Source organism: Apus apus, chromosome 2 (assembly GCF_020740795.1).
Source record: "Apus apus isolate bApuApu2 chromosome 2, bApuApu2.pri.cur, whole genome shotgun sequence".
Classification (NCBI taxonomy): Eukaryota; Metazoa; Chordata; class Aves; order Apodiformes; family Apodidae; genus Apus; species Apus apus.
In genome coordinates this window covers 45953372-45972356 of record NC_067283.1, presented here as the reverse complement: position 1 = coordinate 45972356, position 18985 = coordinate 45953372, and the positions used below count along the sequence as shown (strand labels likewise).

At 35.2% G+C, this 18985-nt stretch overlaps 1 protein-coding gene across 1 annotated transcript in view; it reads left to right on the top strand.

Moving 5' to 3' along the window:
* Window positions 1-18985, top strand: part of KIF15 (kinesin family member 15) — a 37056-nt gene that overhangs the window by 11149 nt on the left and 6922 nt on the right. The window contains exons 12-30 of the mRNA XM_051611212.1: window positions 1364-1455; window positions 2042-2251; window positions 3283-3460; window positions 3873-4014; window positions 6368-6509; window positions 6840-7037; window positions 8289-8396; window positions 8773-8878; window positions 9429-9594; window positions 10914-11064; window positions 12055-12140; window positions 12552-12627; window positions 12897-12983; window positions 14191-14295; window positions 15190-15312; window positions 16763-16909; window positions 17852-17956; window positions 18246-18410; window positions 18855-18961. Coding sequence (XP_051467172.1) covers window positions 1364-1455; window positions 2042-2251; window positions 3283-3460; window positions 3873-4014; window positions 6368-6509; window positions 6840-7037; window positions 8289-8396; window positions 8773-8878; window positions 9429-9594; window positions 10914-11064; window positions 12055-12140; window positions 12552-12627; window positions 12897-12983; window positions 14191-14295; window positions 15190-15312; window positions 16763-16909; window positions 17852-17956; window positions 18246-18410; window positions 18855-18961 — 2494 coding nt within the window. The remainder of the gene's footprint in view (window positions 1-1363; window positions 1456-2041; window positions 2252-3282; window positions 3461-3872; window positions 4015-6367; window positions 6510-6839; window positions 7038-8288; window positions 8397-8772; window positions 8879-9428; window positions 9595-10913; window positions 11065-12054; window positions 12141-12551; window positions 12628-12896; window positions 12984-14190; window positions 14296-15189; window positions 15313-16762; window positions 16910-17851; window positions 17957-18245; window positions 18411-18854; window positions 18962-18985) is intronic.

Here is an 18985-nt window from a genome sequence, read left to right as displayed (position 1 = left end):
CATAAGTTTGTGCAGGGCTATGTTGCTGTTATAGAATACTCTTCCAGTTGGTAGAGGAATGCTGCCTAATCCTTTCAGTAACTGAAAGTTTACATGTGATTGCTTGTACGTTTAGGTTGGGAGGAGGGCACTCAAGTGTTGGAAATGCCCATTGAATCTACATTCTTTTTAAGCTCAGGGCTGAATACTTTTTTCCTCCTTCTTTCCCCTTTGCCCATTCATCAGGATCCAAAGAAGTATGTTTGCCTTTCAATAAAAGATCATTTCAATTTAAGATGGTAATGGGGTTTTTATCAATGTGTATATAATATTTGATTACAAGGTAGTGAACTTTGTCTTGTAACTCTTACTGTGATCCTGAGTCAACTCTTTCCTGACCTTGCCAAGAAACAGAAGATACAACCATAGTAATTACTACAGAAGTTAGAGACTTATAGAAAGCATCTGTGATTAAGTTTTCCTAAGGAAATATTACTTCTCTGTGAGCAAACACATTTAATCGGTAAAAACAAGTCAGTGAATCACTGTCAGTGAATATACAAATATTAACAGAGGGCCCAAAAATGATGTCAGACTTGTGATAGAGTATTGAGTGAAAGCAAATTATGATGCTTAAACACTAAAGGGAACCTTAAGCAGAACATAATGTATTAGAGCTGTGTTTAGTCTATGCAGTTAAATCATGTTTGTAATACTAAATCACACAGATATGAAATCTACTTGCTAGCTAGTGTAGAAAAATGCTATCATGGTTTTATATATTAAATAACTAGGGTGTTTTTTATGCACCTAGATACTATGGTGATTAGTATTCTATAAATAAGAAGTCTTGCCTGCATGAGAATATTCAGGAAATCTATTTTGAATTAATTTCTGAAGTTAAGCCCTTTTAATCCCTTGTGTGGACACTTTCTTTCCAGATTAAACCACTAATTGTCCATTTAATATGCGCTTATTTTCCTGAATTTCCTTCTCATAAACCAGTTCATCCACTTCTAATATGTACAAACTGTAATAATGCAAATAATGGTTTCGTGTTATCAAATTAATTTCAGAGGGGTTTTGCATTTTATAGATATACTCAACTGAACAAACTGATTCATTAATTTTATTAAAAGTTCATTATAAAGCTGTTTAATGCCTGAACAACTTTGTTAATTATACCATTATGTATATTGACTCTGCTCTTTATCAGCACTTGCAGGTGACTAAATGTCTTTGCTCTGGGTATAGCACATGGTCTTAAAGGAATTATATTGGTCAAATAATTTATTTAAATTTTCTTTAAAAAACTGTCATGTGTTTAGGAAAACCTGATTAACTGGTATTTTAATAAATATGGCATGTGTTTCTTACCCTACAGGTGCTGTTGACAAGGGGAAGAACAACATAAATTACATTAACAACTTTCTTGAAGCAATGTTGTTCTGGGAGAAATCAGAAGGTGAAAGGAAGGTAAGAAAGCACGAATATTTCTGAGTGCATATCTGATGAGAGCATATTGAAACTGGTCTCTTAATGATTTTTATTTGATTTTGAATAAAAATAATTTATCCAAAGATAAGGTTTGGTAATAAGGGAACTAGGCCAATGACATTTAAATAAAATGTTTCAAATTCAGACAAGCCATAGGATAGCTTTCATAATATGTTTAGTTTTAGGGGGTCATTTTTTTATTTGGATTTTCTAATAAAAAATTTGAACAGAACAACAAACTTTTCTTTTACTTAATTTTGAGTGCATCTTTGAGTGTTTGGATCAACAGTGTGCTTTTTGAAGCACACCTCCCAGTCATCCCCATTGTATTGAATACTCTAGTTTAAAGGATCATACTGGAGTTTCTAAGTAAAGTTTTTGCAATTTAATGTGTAATTTGGCTTCTTGGTACAAGCTGTTGCTCCCTACAGATTTCCTGCAAATGACTGTGTATTCACAAAATTGTTAACTGAGTTTTGCATGGTTTGTATATGATATGTGCACCTTAAAAATTCATCTACTGCAACTGTCGCTTTTCCACCAACCCATGTGTTTACTTTCTAAGAATTTATTAGAAAAAATTGCTCAGCTAGAAGATCTGTGTGCCAAGAAGGAGAAATTCATTCAGTCCAATAAAATGATAGTTAAATTCCGTGAAGACCATATTGTTCGCTTGGAGAGATTACACAAGGAGGCTGGTGGAAGCCTGTTACCAAAAGAGCAAGATGATCTCCTCTGTGAATTGAGGGAGGAATTGCAGTTGCTCAGAGAACAGGTAAGTCTTAAATTTTTCCTTCCTAGAACAATTTTCTTTTGTGAGAATAGCTAATGTGACAATGGAGTTCTGTGATGGGTGGATACAAACTTTATAGGAAAGAAGTGTATGGATGGTGAATCCCTTTGTAGAAGCAGCATCTCAAATGCATGGAGTTTCTCTGTGGAAGGGGCAGTGGGTAGGGTAAGAGCTTGTGAGTTTGGCTAAGAGGAGAAGCTAGTATGAGTGATATGGTGGGAGCTTGCTCCAGGCCACCTGATCTGGGTTAGGTAAAGAACTAAGCAACCCAAGGAAGTCTCCAAATAACAAAACCTCGTTCCTATATAGGAGACTTTAGCCTCCATAGCATTGAAAAGGAAAGACACCAGGATGCAAGTAATAGAGCAGGTTTCTGAAGGATAATAACACAGATGCTAGATGGGCCAATCAGAGGAGATTCTGTTCTGCAGCTGTCTGAGGAAGGCAAGTAGCAAAGTACATATCTGAGACTTCAGGTTATTCAGGTAGTTGTGGTATCATTTGTGAGGCAGTTTTGAAGAACAAAGCAGCTCAAGAGAGAAGGTAGATCTTTAAAAACTATTTCCTCTGAGCACAAGTAGGAAAAGGGAGTAGATGTATTAGAAGACCAGCTTGAATTTGTAGCTCGTGACTGAACTATAAAGTGAAGAGGGGAAGAAAAGTTATGTAAGTCAGGTCAGTGGTTAAAGGAGTATTTAAACATTACTATGATGTGCAGTGTTTAGAAAGCTGAAGCTCAATGTTGAAACTGAAAAGGGATGTCAAGAGCAGGAAGAAAAGCTTCTACTGCTGTAAAAGAATAAACACAAAATGTAAACTCAGTGTCTTTTGAGAGCAGATTCCAACGGAGTAAGAAAACTTAACGAAAAAGAAAATGGGGCAGTTTTAACCACTGTAGGGAATAACTTTTCTTATTTTATTACAGTTTAGTGCTTATTACAGCATAACAGCTTGTTATATTATAGCATTGTCTGGAGAACAACAACTCTTGTATAAAATACTGCTTATTACAGATGGAACAGCACCCACGGATTGCAAAGTATGCCATGGAGAACCATAACCTCAGAGAGGAGAATAAAAGGCTTCGTTCCTTACAGTCAGTGAAAAAGGCCCAAGAAATTGATGCTCAGACCATTGCAGAACTAGAAAAAGCTTTTTTGGAAGCTTCAGCTGCAGAGAAAAATACTGGAGGTAAAAACATGCTAATGTTTTTCAGCTAAATAAATTTACTGTGTTTTTGTTGTGTGCAACGCAGTGTTGAAAACGTGTCTTGATGTATTTTTGCCTTTTTCAAAGTGATACCTAAAGACTTATGAAACAGCTTTACTTCATTTTACTCACATTTACCTTCAAGCAAATACAGCAATAGGGAATTTGGATTCTTGTGCATCTTGGGAACTCAATTCATAATCTCATTTTGTTGTCCTTAGTTGTTATGAACACTGAAGTATTAATTATTATACTGGTTTTCATGTAGACTATTGCTAATACCCATTTTCTTCTATCTCAGTTGCTGCTATGCTGTTCAAAAGCCTACAAATACTTTCTTTTCAGTAAAATTTAGTTACTCTGTGATTTCAGAGGGCATGTGTTTGTTCTCTAGGTCATCATTTACATTCTACCACCGTATCAGTGGAAGGCAACTCACTGGCATCTGTTGAAAGGCTGAAAGCACGCTTGGTACAGACTCAAAGTGAACTGACAAGTTCAAAACAAGAATATGAAGAATTCAAAGAGCTAACCAAGTGAGACAAAAGAGGATAGAAATATCTTTAAATGTCTTTAAATAATTACCTGTATTGATTTTTTTTTAAGTGATTCTCAGATCCTGAATAAACAGTTTAAGTATGCTCCTTGCATGAAAGAGAAGGCCAGGTTAAGAAAATGCCATGCACCCAGAATCTGTTCCTGTTGAACTCGGGTTGCTTCCAAGCTAGGAAGCAGCCATAATGCTATCTGAAGGCACACGTGCACTGTTGCAGATTTTCTTTTCCTTTCCAAAAGCTCTCCTTTACGCTAAGTTGAAAAGCAATTCTTTGCAACATGCAGGAGATGCACATGCCCTGGAATTCTGATAGTTGCCTGCTTAACGGGACAGGGAGACTTTGGCTCAGTTTCCATCTTGAGCAAGTATTTTTCAGTAATACTAGAGATGGAAGCAGTGACAAAAAGTAAGAGTTGGCTATCTTGGGGTTTTGTTTTTTGTTTTATTGTAACAGCAGTTTTTAATATAACCTGTTTCAGAGTGCAAGCCTGAGTCACCATAAATGTACAGTCCCCAAGCACCCCAGAAAATTTTTTGCTAATCTTTCGGTTAATTATTTTTGTCTCCACTTCAAAGTTGAAGAAGGCAGTAACATCACTATCTTGAGACTTGCTATTGGGACAGAGGTTTAATTCAAGTTAGAGCAAAGACATGGTGTCAGTTGTTCATTCATGTCCATTTGCTTTGGCATCTAAATGTGATGTAAGGGTCTACCTTCTCCTTACTCTTGCAGTCAAAAAATTACTGTCATTGTTCTTGAGGGCAGCACAAGATAATATGAAAAGCCTGAGGAACACTTCAGTGTGTGTGTGTATATGTATTCATACTCAATGATATATGATTTAACTTGATCAACCCCATATCTGAAAAATTCAGGTCCTGTTATTGGAGATACAGTATAAATAATTGCATTTCCAGCAAATGTAATGTAAATCTGGAAAGCAAAAGGGACCTGATTTTTTTAGTTTTAATTATATTTATTTTTACCTTTACCTAACATTGTTGCTTTTATTGATTTCTGTGAACGTAGAGTGTAATTCTAGAAGCACTGAGCACAAGATGCTTTCATTTTTGCCTTGCCACTTTTTTTTTTTTTTGCAAAATAGCTTTGTAATGTCCTTTTTGCTCATTCAAGCAATTGTACAAATCTGTATTTTTATTCCTAGATTTCTGTGTAGCAAATCCTATGAAGTTTATAAATCATGTCACAATCTACTGATTGTTAAAATCAATTCAGCAATCCATCTGTTGTCCTGGATCATTAGTTACAGTGGTCTATTTATATCTGAATATAGTAATTACTTTTTTTTTCTGCCCATTTGAGGTATTCTTATTTTATGTAGTCCATGTTTTGTGCATGGCTTGTTTTCTTGACAGTATGTATGCATTTTTATTATCAATTACTGACATCTTCTTAGGGGAATACAGTCAAACACAAGTGTGCTTTTCAGTCTCTGGATTTCACTACATTTTAAACTTGTTTCCACTTTCAGAGTAACTGGCTGCTGAATTTTACATGCAAGTGTAACTGGGTGCTGTAACACAATAAGTAGAGTGAAATGTAACCATTTCACAAAATCAAAGTATGCTAATCTTTCTGTTTTCTGACAGCAGGCAGGACTAAAGTTCTATTCTGTTCCATAAGTTTTGCTGCAAATGCTTAAAAACATGAGGGAAAGTGATAGCATTAAACTGCCAAAAGATGAAATAGTGCATTTCCTTTTGTCTGTAGACTTTGACCCTACAATAATGTCAGTAAGGCCAACTATCACACTAACAGCATGTAGCTCTGCAAAATACCTCATGAAAATTATTCCTAAATTTCTGCTCAACTGCTGGATTTCAGTTAAAGTACTCTTAGAGGGCAAAATAATCTTAACAGAGCTGCACTTCCAAAAAAAAAAAATCTTTAAAGGATTTTCCTTAATCCTGGCAAGCACCAGTTCAGACTTCTCATATAACTGGATAACATTTTTAAAGCTTAAAACCATATTGGTATGGGTGATATCACTTTTTCATAAAAGGAATTGCAGCGCTCTTGGCTTATTTCTTACCGTATAATGGGTTTTTTTCTGACACGTTGAGTTATCCATCTGCTTGCTTCATTATGCAAGCACAAATAAGCTTCTTAGCTTTTTAATTTTATTTGTTTTTTTTTTTTTTTTTTTTTTTTTTTACTTTCTAATACAGCAGTGGTGGCTTTTTACTCAAAATAATCTGTTTTAATGTTTGGGCAAAAGTTCAGCTTCATTTGGCAATACTGCAGCTTAGTCTTACTGATGGAGGGTGTGCTGATGAGTGGTTTTGACAGTAGTAAAATACTTCCTAAACAGGAAAAAGCATATGGAACTGGAATCAGAGCTTCAGTCCCTTCAGAAGGCGAACCAACATCTTGAAAACATTCTGGAGGCAACCAAAGCACACAAGCGCCGAGAAGTCTCTCAGTTACATAAGATACATAGAGAAACTCTTAAGGTATGAGAGTAAGTTTATTTAAAACCACGCATACTTCCTCCTGAGTTGTGTCAGAACATACTTTCATGTGTATGATCCCCAAACCTAACTAGTGTTCTGGCTTGTAATCTATTTGTGATAAACCAGATAGGCTGGTTTTTTGGTCTGAAATACTGATCGACTGCTACTGTAATCAGATGGCAGATCTGAAAAAGTGGAGTGTTTTAGAACCTACCACTTTGAGCATTTTATTTCCTTATTTTCTTATAGAACTATGAAATACAATACCAGACAAAGGCTTATTTCCATTTTACAGTTAAAATAAAAACTGCATTCTAATCTTTACAACAGAATATAACCACTCCAACAAAAGCTTACCAGCTAAGATCTCGCCTGGTGCCACGAATAAGCCCAGAAATCTTAGATTTTCATTCTGAAGATTTTCAGTGTTCCAAAGAGATGATGGATGACATTTTTAAAGAGCCAGTTCCCCCGGAGATGAATGAACAAGCGTATGAGGCCATTGCTGAGGAGCTCAAAGTGGCACAGGTGAATAAAAACTGAAGCATATGTGTAACATCTAAATGAAGTGGGTTTTGGCATGAAATACTTGCCCCTCACCAAATATATTTTAATTTGCATGGGAAACTGAAGCAGTTGATGAATACTTAAGGAAAATCACAGGATGGCAGGTTGGTAGGGACCTCAAGGATCATCTGGTCTAACCTTTCTGGTTATTACTATAGTTTATATGAGGTGGCTCAGCACCCTGTCAAGCTGAGACTTAAAACTGTCCAACGTGAGGGAATCAATCACTTCCCTTGGGAGACTATCTCAATGTTTGATTGTCCTCACGGTGAAAAATTTACCTCTTGCGTCCAATCAGAATCTCCCCAGGAGCAACTTGTGCCCCTTACCCCTTGTCTTTTCCATGTGACTCCTTGTAAACAGGGAGTCTCCATCTTCTTTGTAGCCACCCTTTAAGTACTGGAACATGGTAATAAGGTCTCCCAGAAGCCTTATTTTCTCAAGGCTGAACAAACCCAGTTTTCTCAGCCTCTCCTCATATGACATGTCCTCCAGTCCTTTGATCAACCTTGTGGCCCTTCTATTAAAAGGTATTTGAGAGTTGAATAATCTAAGTAGTTTAAGATCTACAGGGCATTTAAACTTACTATTTTAACCTGATAACTTTTTTCTGAGAAGAGTTCTTGGAAAGTCTCTGGTGACAGCTACATTTGGAACAATACCCAAATACTGCATTATTTGAAGAAACCTGCCAAATAATACTTGTCCACTGTTATACATTAAATGTCCTTTACCTTTCATAAAGGACAAGGGAGGTCTTTTGTCACCTAGAAGAGTGCTACAGAGTTATCTGAACTACTCTCTAAAAGATGGAACTAACTTTATTGCATGTAAAATGTTAGCACAAAAGCCAAAACCCCTCTTTAATGCTTGCCATCGTGCAACGATCCTGTAAGGAATTTAGCTGTGTTTTGAATAACTTCTTTTTAAGCCATGTTGCTTCAAGATAAACGTGTCTGAAAACTAAGTGTTTATTTGTTTTAGTCCTTGTATTCCCTGACAGATTTTCTTGTGTTCTGGCAGTTTATTTAGCAAGAGGAGAAATCAGCTACTTAAGATACCAACTTATTTTTGATTGTTCTGTTCTCTGTTGGGTCAGGTCATAAAAAAATATAGTTGACATTTTTGTATTTAAATGCATAGACTGCCAAAGGGCATGTGAGAATAACTGGAAGATGAGTGTTCTAATTTTGAGTGTCTGTTGTGTCATAGGAGCAACTGAACACAATGCAGACAAAGCTGGATGAAGAGGAAAGTAAGAATATAAAACTCCAGCAGCATATTAATAAACTGGAGCATCATTCTGCACAAATACAGGAGGTGAGACAACAATAATACAGGGCTATATATCAGTGTGTATGTATGACAAGGTGATATGTACCACACTCCTGCTGCTGTCTCATTTAGGAAGGTCTGCAGTGTTATCTGCATTTAGATTTTTGAAAAATATATATAGCATCATAGCTCAAGGCTGTGCACAAAGACAAGAACTTAATTTAATCCTAGAATCATAGAATGTTAGGTTGGAAGGGACCTCAAGGATTATCTGGTCCAGCCTTTCTAGATATTAATATAGTTGTAGTAACGTAACACTGCAGGCTTGGGTTTTTTTTTGTTTTGAATGTTACGATTCTGAGCTTGTTTGATATTAAATTACTCCTACGTTTCCTTCCATGTAAAAATTGTACTTCTCAAGCTTCTTTCATCTGAAAGGAATGACTGGAGTAAAGAGCGTCAGGAGCTCCTTGAACAGATAAAATTGCATGAAAAGCAACTTCAAGACAGTCAAAGCAAGACTGATAGTAAGTCCATGTAACACTGAAATTCCGTATGAAGTTTTGAGGTGTCTTAATGTTTTGAATCAACAATGTCACATGCTGAGTAACTATTTGGGTTTAAGATGTTAAAGTCATTCTGATTTGATTTTTTTTTTTTTAAATCTGTCTTTAAATTAAAAAAATCTCTAATATTTGCAGAGTACCTTTTCTCTGCCCAGTCTTACACAGTATACAATATTGAAAAATGTTCTCTGTTCACTTGGAATGTGAAGGGCATACAGAATACAGTATTTAAAAAAAAATAACTAAAAATAAAGGAAAAATCCTCTGTTGGTCTGTGGAAATGCAATGCTATTGTCTGGAATGTTTTTAATTCTGCCAGTACTCTGGTTCTTAAAGTCAATGTTCCATTAACCTTTTCCATTTACCAACCCTTTTTGTGTAGGACTTTCAAAGTTAATTCCACTGAAAACATACGAAGTTTTGTGAGATTCCCAGGACATTCTGCGGTGTTACCTGTCCTGTATGTAATACAGTTTTCCAAATAACATGTACAATATTTGGTTTTTGACAGTATTAAAAAGTGAAGTGTGTGACTTGCGCATTGTCCTGCAGTCTGCAGACAAGGAGCTGTCTGCTGTAAAATTGGAATACAGTGCATTTAGGGAAAAGCAAGAGAAAGAAATGAGTCAGCTTTCTGGTAGACATATGGACGTACAGTTCCAGCTGGACAGTGTCAGGTATGTTGGCAGTTTAGTAAAATGCCTTAGCCTTCCTTCTATATGCATTCAGTGATTTAGTTGTTCTTTTTCTGCATGTGAACTTGCTCTTTATATCTCTTATTTTGAGTTTATGTCCTTTGCTTATTTTTTTGCTCAGTTCTTCCCATGCCTGTTTTGGAGTCATGAGGGGGAACACAGTGAAATTAGCAGAACGAAAATAAAATGAGGCTTCCTTAATTTTGATTTTGATCCCATAATTAGGATATACCTATAAGCTTATTGATCTTCAAAAGTTAAGTAGCTAAAGAGGCATAGTTTGTTTAGGTTTGGGTTTTTTTCCAGTTTAGTCTTAACAATTAACTGTTACTTCTCAGTCTGGTCACATGAAACAGGGGACATAATGATGCTGTTCTAAAAATGCAAGCAGAAAGAAACCATAAAAATAAATTGAGGTTTGACTATTGAAGCCTGAAAAGCTCGCTACACTATATTCAATAATAGCCATTATTATGGGGAGTGGAAAATCAGTGAGTGACTTAGTTATGTTGGGTTTTGGTGGTGGTTTTTCTTTATCTTGATGGATTTGGGGTTTGTGTGTGTCATTTGTTGTTTTATTTTCCTGGAAAGCTGAACAATATTATTGCATTATAGTGGATCATGTCTTAGCTGAAGTAATTTGAATGATGCGTTGTGAGACTGGGAATCTGGATTTGAAACTAAACGTTGGGGTTTCATTGATGCCAGTAGAAGTACTGACTTTTTGGAGGGTATACTTTTGATAAGCTCTTTTTTAATAACATGATTCATACCCCTTGTCTAGCAGCTGTTTTACTCCTCTTTACTTTCATTTTTGTGAAAAATCAAATGAAAGTTCTCAGGGCAACAATTTAGAGGGGAATAATCCAGGCTTGACCATAACATATATAAAGATCTTATATGGGATAAATAACCCAGATACCAACTAAGCAGATGTAGGTAGTGTCAGGATCATTCTTGTCCAATAACTGGCTAAAAAAAATAAGTTTTAAACTGGGTGAATATAATTGTCAAGACACAGTGACTGAAATTTCTATAGAATTTTGGTAAGAAGTAAATTATTTCTAGGAATTAGAAAGAGTACTCTGCCTTCTCTTCCAAAGCCACTTAAATTTCCTGTGCCCTTCATAAATGTGGGGTTTCTGAGTTTTAAAAGGTTACCATTTATGTTAGTCACTTCTTTCTAAAATAACTGTATTCTGTATGTTATCTGAAGATTATAAAATACAACTAATTTAAGTATTTTCGTAATGAAACAAACCTTTATCTTAATATTGTGGGTGGGTTTGTTTTTTACAAAGGTTGGAACACGAAAAGATTCTTGAAGAAAAAGCAAGCCTGCAGGATGACTATGACAATTTGCAGGAAGTAGCAAAGTTTGAGACAGATCAGCTGAAGCAACAACTTGAGGATAGAAGACAAGAAGCAGAAGCAATGAAAATTGAGCTTTGTGTAAGACAGTCAAAGCTTTTAAAGGACTTTTATATACAGTTACTCATAGCCAGATTGTTCAATTCCTGTTATTGCATTATCAATAATAGATTCCACAGTAATAATGTTTCTTGGTTATCTCATTTGAAAAATGTGCCCAGATATATTTTTTTATTAAAACTTAGCATAAGATTTTTGCAACCTCAGGCTACAAGACATACCCAATACGTTGATGAAGCAGTATGTTTTTCAGCTGAAGAAACTGCTCCTGAAACGTCAAGGAAGATGGATTAATTATAAAGGAATAAAAATCTGCTTTGGAAAAGAATCCTGATACTGACTTTCTTGTTCTATCTTTACAAAGGAGTTTCTTAAACATTTTCCTTGTGGATGCGATTTTACTAAAAAAAATCTAGATGCTTTTGGGGGGGGGGGTCACTGTCCTGCAATTTGGATGATGCTGTCCTTGAAAGCCTGTCAGACTGCAGTGACTGCAAAACAGCAGTAAGGTTGCTCAAGGGCTTTTGCAAATGATTTTGCCTGCTTCTCTGCAGTGTACACTGTGCCTGCTCAGCAAGTTTGCTGTAAGTTTTCCTTTTTATTGTTTAAACGAATAGTGACAGATTGAAAAATATTATTTTAAAATTTCTTGTAGTCTAATATCTTGAACTGCTGATTAGTATTTGAAAAGTCCCCCCCCAAATTAATCTACAGTAGAAAATTCTCATTTCTTCCTTTAAAGCCCTGGATATTGAGGAACATAACAGCTATATTAAATCATTGTTAACAGCAGGTGAAAAGAGCTGATTGCTTATTATAAAGAAGAGTTAACTTTTATGTTTGTCCTGGACAAGTTAAAAGATCTTTCTGTTTCCATTTAAGGTTTGGGTGGCGAGTTTAGTAATCTTAGGAGTTTTGTTTAGATTTATTTATTTGTTTAATTTTATTCAAATTATTCTGAAGCCCTTCTTGTTGCAACTTGTTATAACAACATGTATTTTGATATTCTAGACTCTTTTGAAACTACTGAAGACAGAAAAAGAACATAATGAAAAACTAACATTACAATTACAAGAAGACAAAGAAAACAATTCAAAGTGAGTTTTAATTAGTGGTGAGGTGTATCTTCATCACTAGTTTTGTCCTGTGCTGTGTTTTGTATTCAGATGGGAATCCTGTCTGTAGAGATGTTTTTCCTCTGCTGGGTGAAGATACTTACATAATGTGGGTTTTTTATTATTTTAGCCAACTTAGAACAACACTCCATTTTAACATATTAAATGAATGTGACATATGATTTCATTATAAGTATAGTTCTTCATGTCAAAGATAAAGTTCCACTACTGATAGCAGTGTAGGGCTAGTTCTAAACTACTAGTCTTTTGTGTAATACTGATAATTTTTCTAAGAGTTGTTTAATTAAGAATCAACTTCTGTGACTTGAGTCTTGCTAAAGTTCTCTTATATTCTGATTGTGTTTCTCACTAGAAATATGTTTTCTTCTCCAGGGAGCTCTTGAAAGTGCTTGAAAAAGCACAGGTGGAGAAACCATCCTCTGAGATGGCGACACGGTGTGAGCAGCAGGTACAACAGCAGAACTGGATGACTAAATTATGTGTTCATGGATTTCCTTGTGCATCATTAGCAATTTTAATGGTGAACTGACTGTTCTGTAGATTACCAGCACAATAAATGCTGAGTTCTAAAGTTTCAGATTGTTTTGTTAATCTACTGCTTAATTTTTCTGTTAAGATAAACAACTTAGTTCCTTCCACTTTTTATTTATGGCTTTGTGCTTTACCAAACATACTTCAAAAGTAATTAAGTCTCTCCTTCACCATTATTTCTTCTAGGAAGCAAAACTGCAGAAACTGGAACAGGAGCTGGCTGCTGCTGAAGAGATGATTGTTTCTTTGCAGAAGACAAATGATGCAGATAAGGTTTGGACTTATTCCTGTTACTGATGCCCAGTTTTGTGGGTAACTATGTTTTATAGTAGAATTAAAGGCCCAGAGCCTTTATGTGATACTTGGTAAGTCTTTGACTCTAGGCAATCCTGACTGTGTACCTAGGTAAAATAAATAGTACCTCTTCTGGTTTGCAGTTTCCAGGATAGTAGGAATCTGGTATTCATTCAGAAAAATCTCGATAACCAAAGGTTAAAAAAAAAAGAATAAAAATCAAGTCAAAGCTGTCTGCTGGACAAAACATTCAATGAATAAGGGATGCATATTTCCCCCAATGATTAATAGGGCCTTCCAGTCAGTGTCATGTTGTAATGGGCTATTAAAAATATAAGAAAGGTGTTGCAAGAATGTGACTGTAGATATCTTTATTAATAAAATCAAAGCAATTTTACATGAAAAGACTGCTCCAGTATTCTGAAAGCTTAAATAGCAAAGGTTCCTATAATAAATGTGCAGATACAACTAACACAAGAGGCAATATAGGCCTACTGCTGAGTGAGGAAACAGAGTGTGCCTTCAGCAAGTTTGCTGATGACACTAAACTGGGAGGAGTGGCTGACACACCAGAAGGCTGGGCTGCCATTCAGCAAGACTTAGGCTGAAGAGTTGGGCAGGGAGAAACTTGATGAAATTCAACAAGGGCAAGTGTAGAGTCTTGCATCTGGGGAAGAACAACCCCATGGACCAGAACAGGTTGGGGCCTGACCTGCTGGAGAGCAGTGTAGGAGAAAGGGACCTGGGGGTCCGGGTGGACAGGAGGATGACCTTGCTTTTTACACGCTAAACCAAAAAATTTGACACATATAAGGTCAGAAGAATCTGGTTTCATTAGTGCAGTGGTGGTTCTGGAATGTGTCTTTTTCCATTACAAAAAAATGTAACCTTGAACTATAGTACTTCTAGTCTCCTATTAGAAACCCATTACAGCCTGAGACTAAATCAGAAGGCTAGTCTGCTCTTCTAATGAACACAGCTGGTTAATTCTTTATGTAAGTGCTTAGAACAAAAGCCAATGATATAACAACATATTTTCTGTTACTGCTTTACATGTGTGTATTGAGGCACCATTTTCAAATGGTTGTTTGAAATTTGGAATTGACAAATTATGCATCAAAGAAAGTCCAGTAATAAAATACGTGTAAAATGTATATGTGTCAGGATTAACTTCTTTATGTTGCAGGAAGTTGTAACTGACTTGATGAGACAGATCCAGGAGCTGAGGTCTTCAATTAATCATAAAACTGAATCCATAGATGGTCTGACAAGAGAGCTCGAGGATATAAATGTATGTTCTGTCATTTTGAAGGACATGGCGTAGCTTTTCAGAAATGGAAAGCAATGACATGTCTTATCATGGGTCTCAAATGGCGTAACTTGCTGTAGCATTTTAGAAGGAAGCTTCTTTGTTTTGACGTGTTGAAATCTTTTGAACATTTTATGCCTAAGGCTGTCTTGGAAACTGAACTCTTTCCATGTGGTGGGTAAAGAGCAATGTCTCTAAAGGGACCTGTTCACATCCTGTAAACTATGCTCAGCTGACAGTCACATTTAGATTTTCTCAGAAACTGGCAATTTAAGACTTCAACAATTGAAGATGAATTGTAAATTTATTTTTGAGGGAGTGAATTTTTTTATGTTGCTTATACTATGTTCAACATCTGAAAACATACATATAAAGAACTAAAACTATTTGAATAAGTATGGATAAATATGATACATCCCCTCTATTAAAATGGGTTTGATTTGCAAACTGATAGAGCAACCGACAGAACACTTTAGGTACCACATATGCATGAACTGTGAATTCAAAAGGTCCTACAGACAAAGTGTTGATGAGACAGATTTCTTTTTTGTGTTGGTTTTTTTTAATAATGGGGTTTTTTTGTTTCTTTGGCTTTTTTACAACAATGGTTTTAGTGGTTAATATGCATTGTGGCTAATACATATTAAATCAATAATATTTTTCCCTTGTTCTGACAACTAATTTCCAATAACATAGCTTGTACAATTTAACAAGTATGATATATCATTCTGATATTAGTCATTGACACTGAGATTTTAAACTTTTGTAGTTGTCATCCTAAGATTTGTGATACTCATTTATTTGTAGTTAGTTTGCCAGCTTTCTTTGATAGCATGTTTTCTTGAAATATTCTAAAAAATGGAATCCTTTTCATAGTGCAAATATAATCTCGTTCTGGCTGCAAAAGAAGAAAGCAAAGTAATCATAGAGGATCAGGAAAAGAAGATTGAAGAACTTAGGGAAACCTTGGAGAGAAGACAAATAGCTGATAACATTGAGGTAAAAATATTAATGTTGGTATATTATGATTATTTGTTTAATAGACCAATTGGATGTGGTTTTGCTTAAAATACTTGTGTAAAACATAACCTCATTTTAGTTCAAACTAAAGTTAATCATGCTGCTCTTAAAGGAATTTTTCATGAGATACCTGACAAATTCTGTTAAAATATCACACTACTCGACATAAATATTTTATAAGCTACTTCATAAAAACATGCTAAAAGTATGGTTTAGTTTTGTTAAGGCCACTAAAGAGTCATCAGCTGAATTTAACGGCAATTTAGATGATGCAGCTAAGAAATTAAAATAGGCAGAAGAATATATTATGTTTAATTATCTCCCCACCGCTTCTATATTCAGTAACATCTTTTCTTTACTCATAATTTTAACTAAAAGCTCCACCTGCTGGAAACACATCTAGGATGCATAGTTGATTCAACTGCAGTTTTGCTTTTTAAAATTGTATCTCTCTTTTTAAACTCCATTTTTCCTGTTACTGCTCTCATCATTATTTTGATGAATATGTCCATCAGTCAAAACCACCAGTTTCTCCTGACAGTAATTTCTACAAGATCATCTGTCATATTACTATGCTTAGTCCGATCATATAGAACCAACAGTCTTTCAGAGTACTGTTTGCCTTTCAAAAACCATTCTTAAATAGATTTCCACTACATTTAATAATACTGTCTTCATTAATAGCCATATCTAAATTTGACATGCTAGAATCCTAAACTGAGTTGTCTCCCAAGGGGCTCACACTCTTGTTGTGGTGGTGGTGTTTTGGTTTTTTAAACTGAAGTAGCAATTCTTATTACATTGTTATCCTTGGGTGTGTCTGGCTTCTGATAAAATCATAGAGTTTCTCCTTTCACTTTGTACATAATTTTATTACCAATTTACTTCATGCTTTCTTGAGTTGTGAAGAAGAACTAATCCAAGGTGGCATTTAAAATACTAAGTACTGCTTCTCCTTCTAGGGTAACACACTGTAGGTATGATGCCCTGTCACAGTGGTAGTCTAGATAAATCCAGAGGTAACTGCAGAATAGCAGTGCACAAAAAAATCTGGAATCTAATTCAGCATGGATTACACTCTAGACGTTCTTTTCTGGCTTCTTATTTAAAGAATTTTATCTATTTTTAAGTATACATTATATTTTGAAACAGTGGTTGATGCCAGATATCTCCCACAAGTATCTAACTGTAACAATACTGTACGAAAGTTCTCGGTTTTGTTCTGACACCAAGAGAATGGACACAGAAAATGTGCTAAAATAAGAAATCTAGATAAAATCTTGGTACAATTCATCATGACAAAGTGGAGGGATAAGAGAGGTGCTTGTAGCTGTTAACAATCTTAGCAACAACGAAACATCTTGAAACAACTGTTTTGGAGTAATAACTTCAACTTTTCTTTCTTTACTCAATCAATGACTTAAAATAGAGAGATCTCCTGTGTGACGAACTGCATCATACCACTGATCAGCTGATAAGACTGACAGAGGCATCTAAGAAACATAATTCATTGCTTCAGTGTGCACAGGAAGACATCATAAAGAAAGAAGCTCTCATCCAGGAACTCAGAGAACAGGTAAAGCAAGAAACTTCTTGTGAGGGAGATGTGGTTAATTTTAGCTTCTGGAAAAGGTTTTACAAGTAATTCCAGGGGACCTTGTATGCTCTTGGTGACAAGCAATGCTCTTTTCTGTAAAAGCAAAGTAATAGATCAAAAGCTTCTGAAAAAAAGGCTAGATTTAAATGCTTTGGAAATGATGTCTAGAGATCATGAAAATGTTTCTTCTGAAGGCACAGGAAAATTACCATTGCCTATAATAACAGAGAGACCTGAGGTTATAAGCAGTGTAACTTAAAGAATTACTTTCTCCTCTCCTTAACACTTATCCACAAACTATATCATTATATATTGCAGACAATTGTTGATCTCTATAAATTATTCAGTCTGAGAGTGATTTTGAGTTTTTGTAGACCAAATAGCTATGGTTAAGCCTTTGTCCAAATTCTAGCTTTAGTTGTCACAACTGTACTAGTACTAAGTAATACACTTGTGTTGGCATAAACTGTAAAATAAAGATAAGTTATTTTGGAAAGAAGAGTCCTTTTGTCATGTTAGCATATTCTCTTTGAGGAAAATTAAGTCTATACCAGTAACATCTTAGTTTGTGTCAAATAATGTTTTGAGCAGTAATGTTTACCAACAAAGGTAATAATAGTTTTTCTGTGCTAGGGAGCCCTTTGAAAGGCAGCTTTTATTAGCAAGCCAAAAAAATACCAACAAGAACACAGCTCAGATTAACTGCAACCATATACAGTGCATAAATGTTTTTTAAAATGCTTGTTATATGCATTTTAAATTATTGAAGTAATATAAACAGCTATGAAAGTGAAGTCTAAAGTACTCTAAAATAACTTGTGGTGTATGTAAGCTTGCTCAAAATAGAGATCTGGCTGCCTTTTTCTTTAATATTATGTGTGTGTTATGAGCTTATTTAATTCTAATTGGGCTCTCTAATAGTTGGACAAAATGACAGAAGAACTGGAGAAGAGGAAGAATGAATATGAACTAAAAATGAAGCAAATTGGTTGCTTTGTAGACTCAGCATCAGTAACATTTCCTCAGGTATGGCATTTGTGAGAGAAACATTTTCTTTGTAATCACTGTTAAAACTCATTGAAAATGACTAATGAACTTTACAGCATGGCTTCAAGCAGGGACCAAAAATGGCAGTGTATCCAGAATGGCCAAATGCCATTTACCTTGTTTGTAACTTAAATCTGTTATTGATTATTTGTCCGCCAGGAATTTATTAACATGTATCTCAAATTAAGTATTAAAACATATAATCAGCACGTAGAGGAAACAGTTCTTTACTAATAGTTTGCGTGTTTTGTTTCCTTTACCTTGCCAGTGTCCAAAAACTCCCCCTAATTTTGATGTGAATTTGGCAAAGCTCTTGGAAACTCATGAGCAAGAAATAGCTGATCGGAGGGCTTCTGCAATAAATCTGGAGCACCTTGTCCATGAGTTGAATGAAGAACGAAGAGCTAAAAATTGTGAAATTCAAAGGCTGAAGGTACTGAGTTAATCTCTACACCAATTTCTAAGGTTACAGTAAAATGGAACAGAGTTCAGATTTTTAATGAACTCTGCTTAGTAGTCTGTCCATTAAAGCAGGAAGGCAGTTCTTGTTCTTCTCTTTGCCTAGGCTGGTAAAAAAATGGTGACAATTTGCTTGAGATGTCCATATATCTCGTTTTTCCAAGGACTGAGTTTTTTCGTGCTCATGAATATCAAATGGTAACATCATTTGTGTTGATAAAACTGTTCTGACTTTAAATCAAGTTTCTAATGAAACTGTAAATGGAAGAAGGGTGATGCAGATCTTTGCCAGACAACTGTTTGTTTCTTGAGAAATAGTTTTGTCTTGTGTTTTACTCAAAAATATGTTCAACTGGAAATGAAAACAGGATTTACAATCTTCTGTTCAAATAAAATTTTTCCAATTTCACTTGCTTAGGAACAATTAAATGAGTTGGAGAACTTGCGTTTGGAAATGCAGATACTGGTGGAGAACAACAGAAATTTACAAAGCCTTTTAGAAGCTCAAAGACTAAGCAAGAGCAGGTAAAGTAAAATAAAACAAGAAAA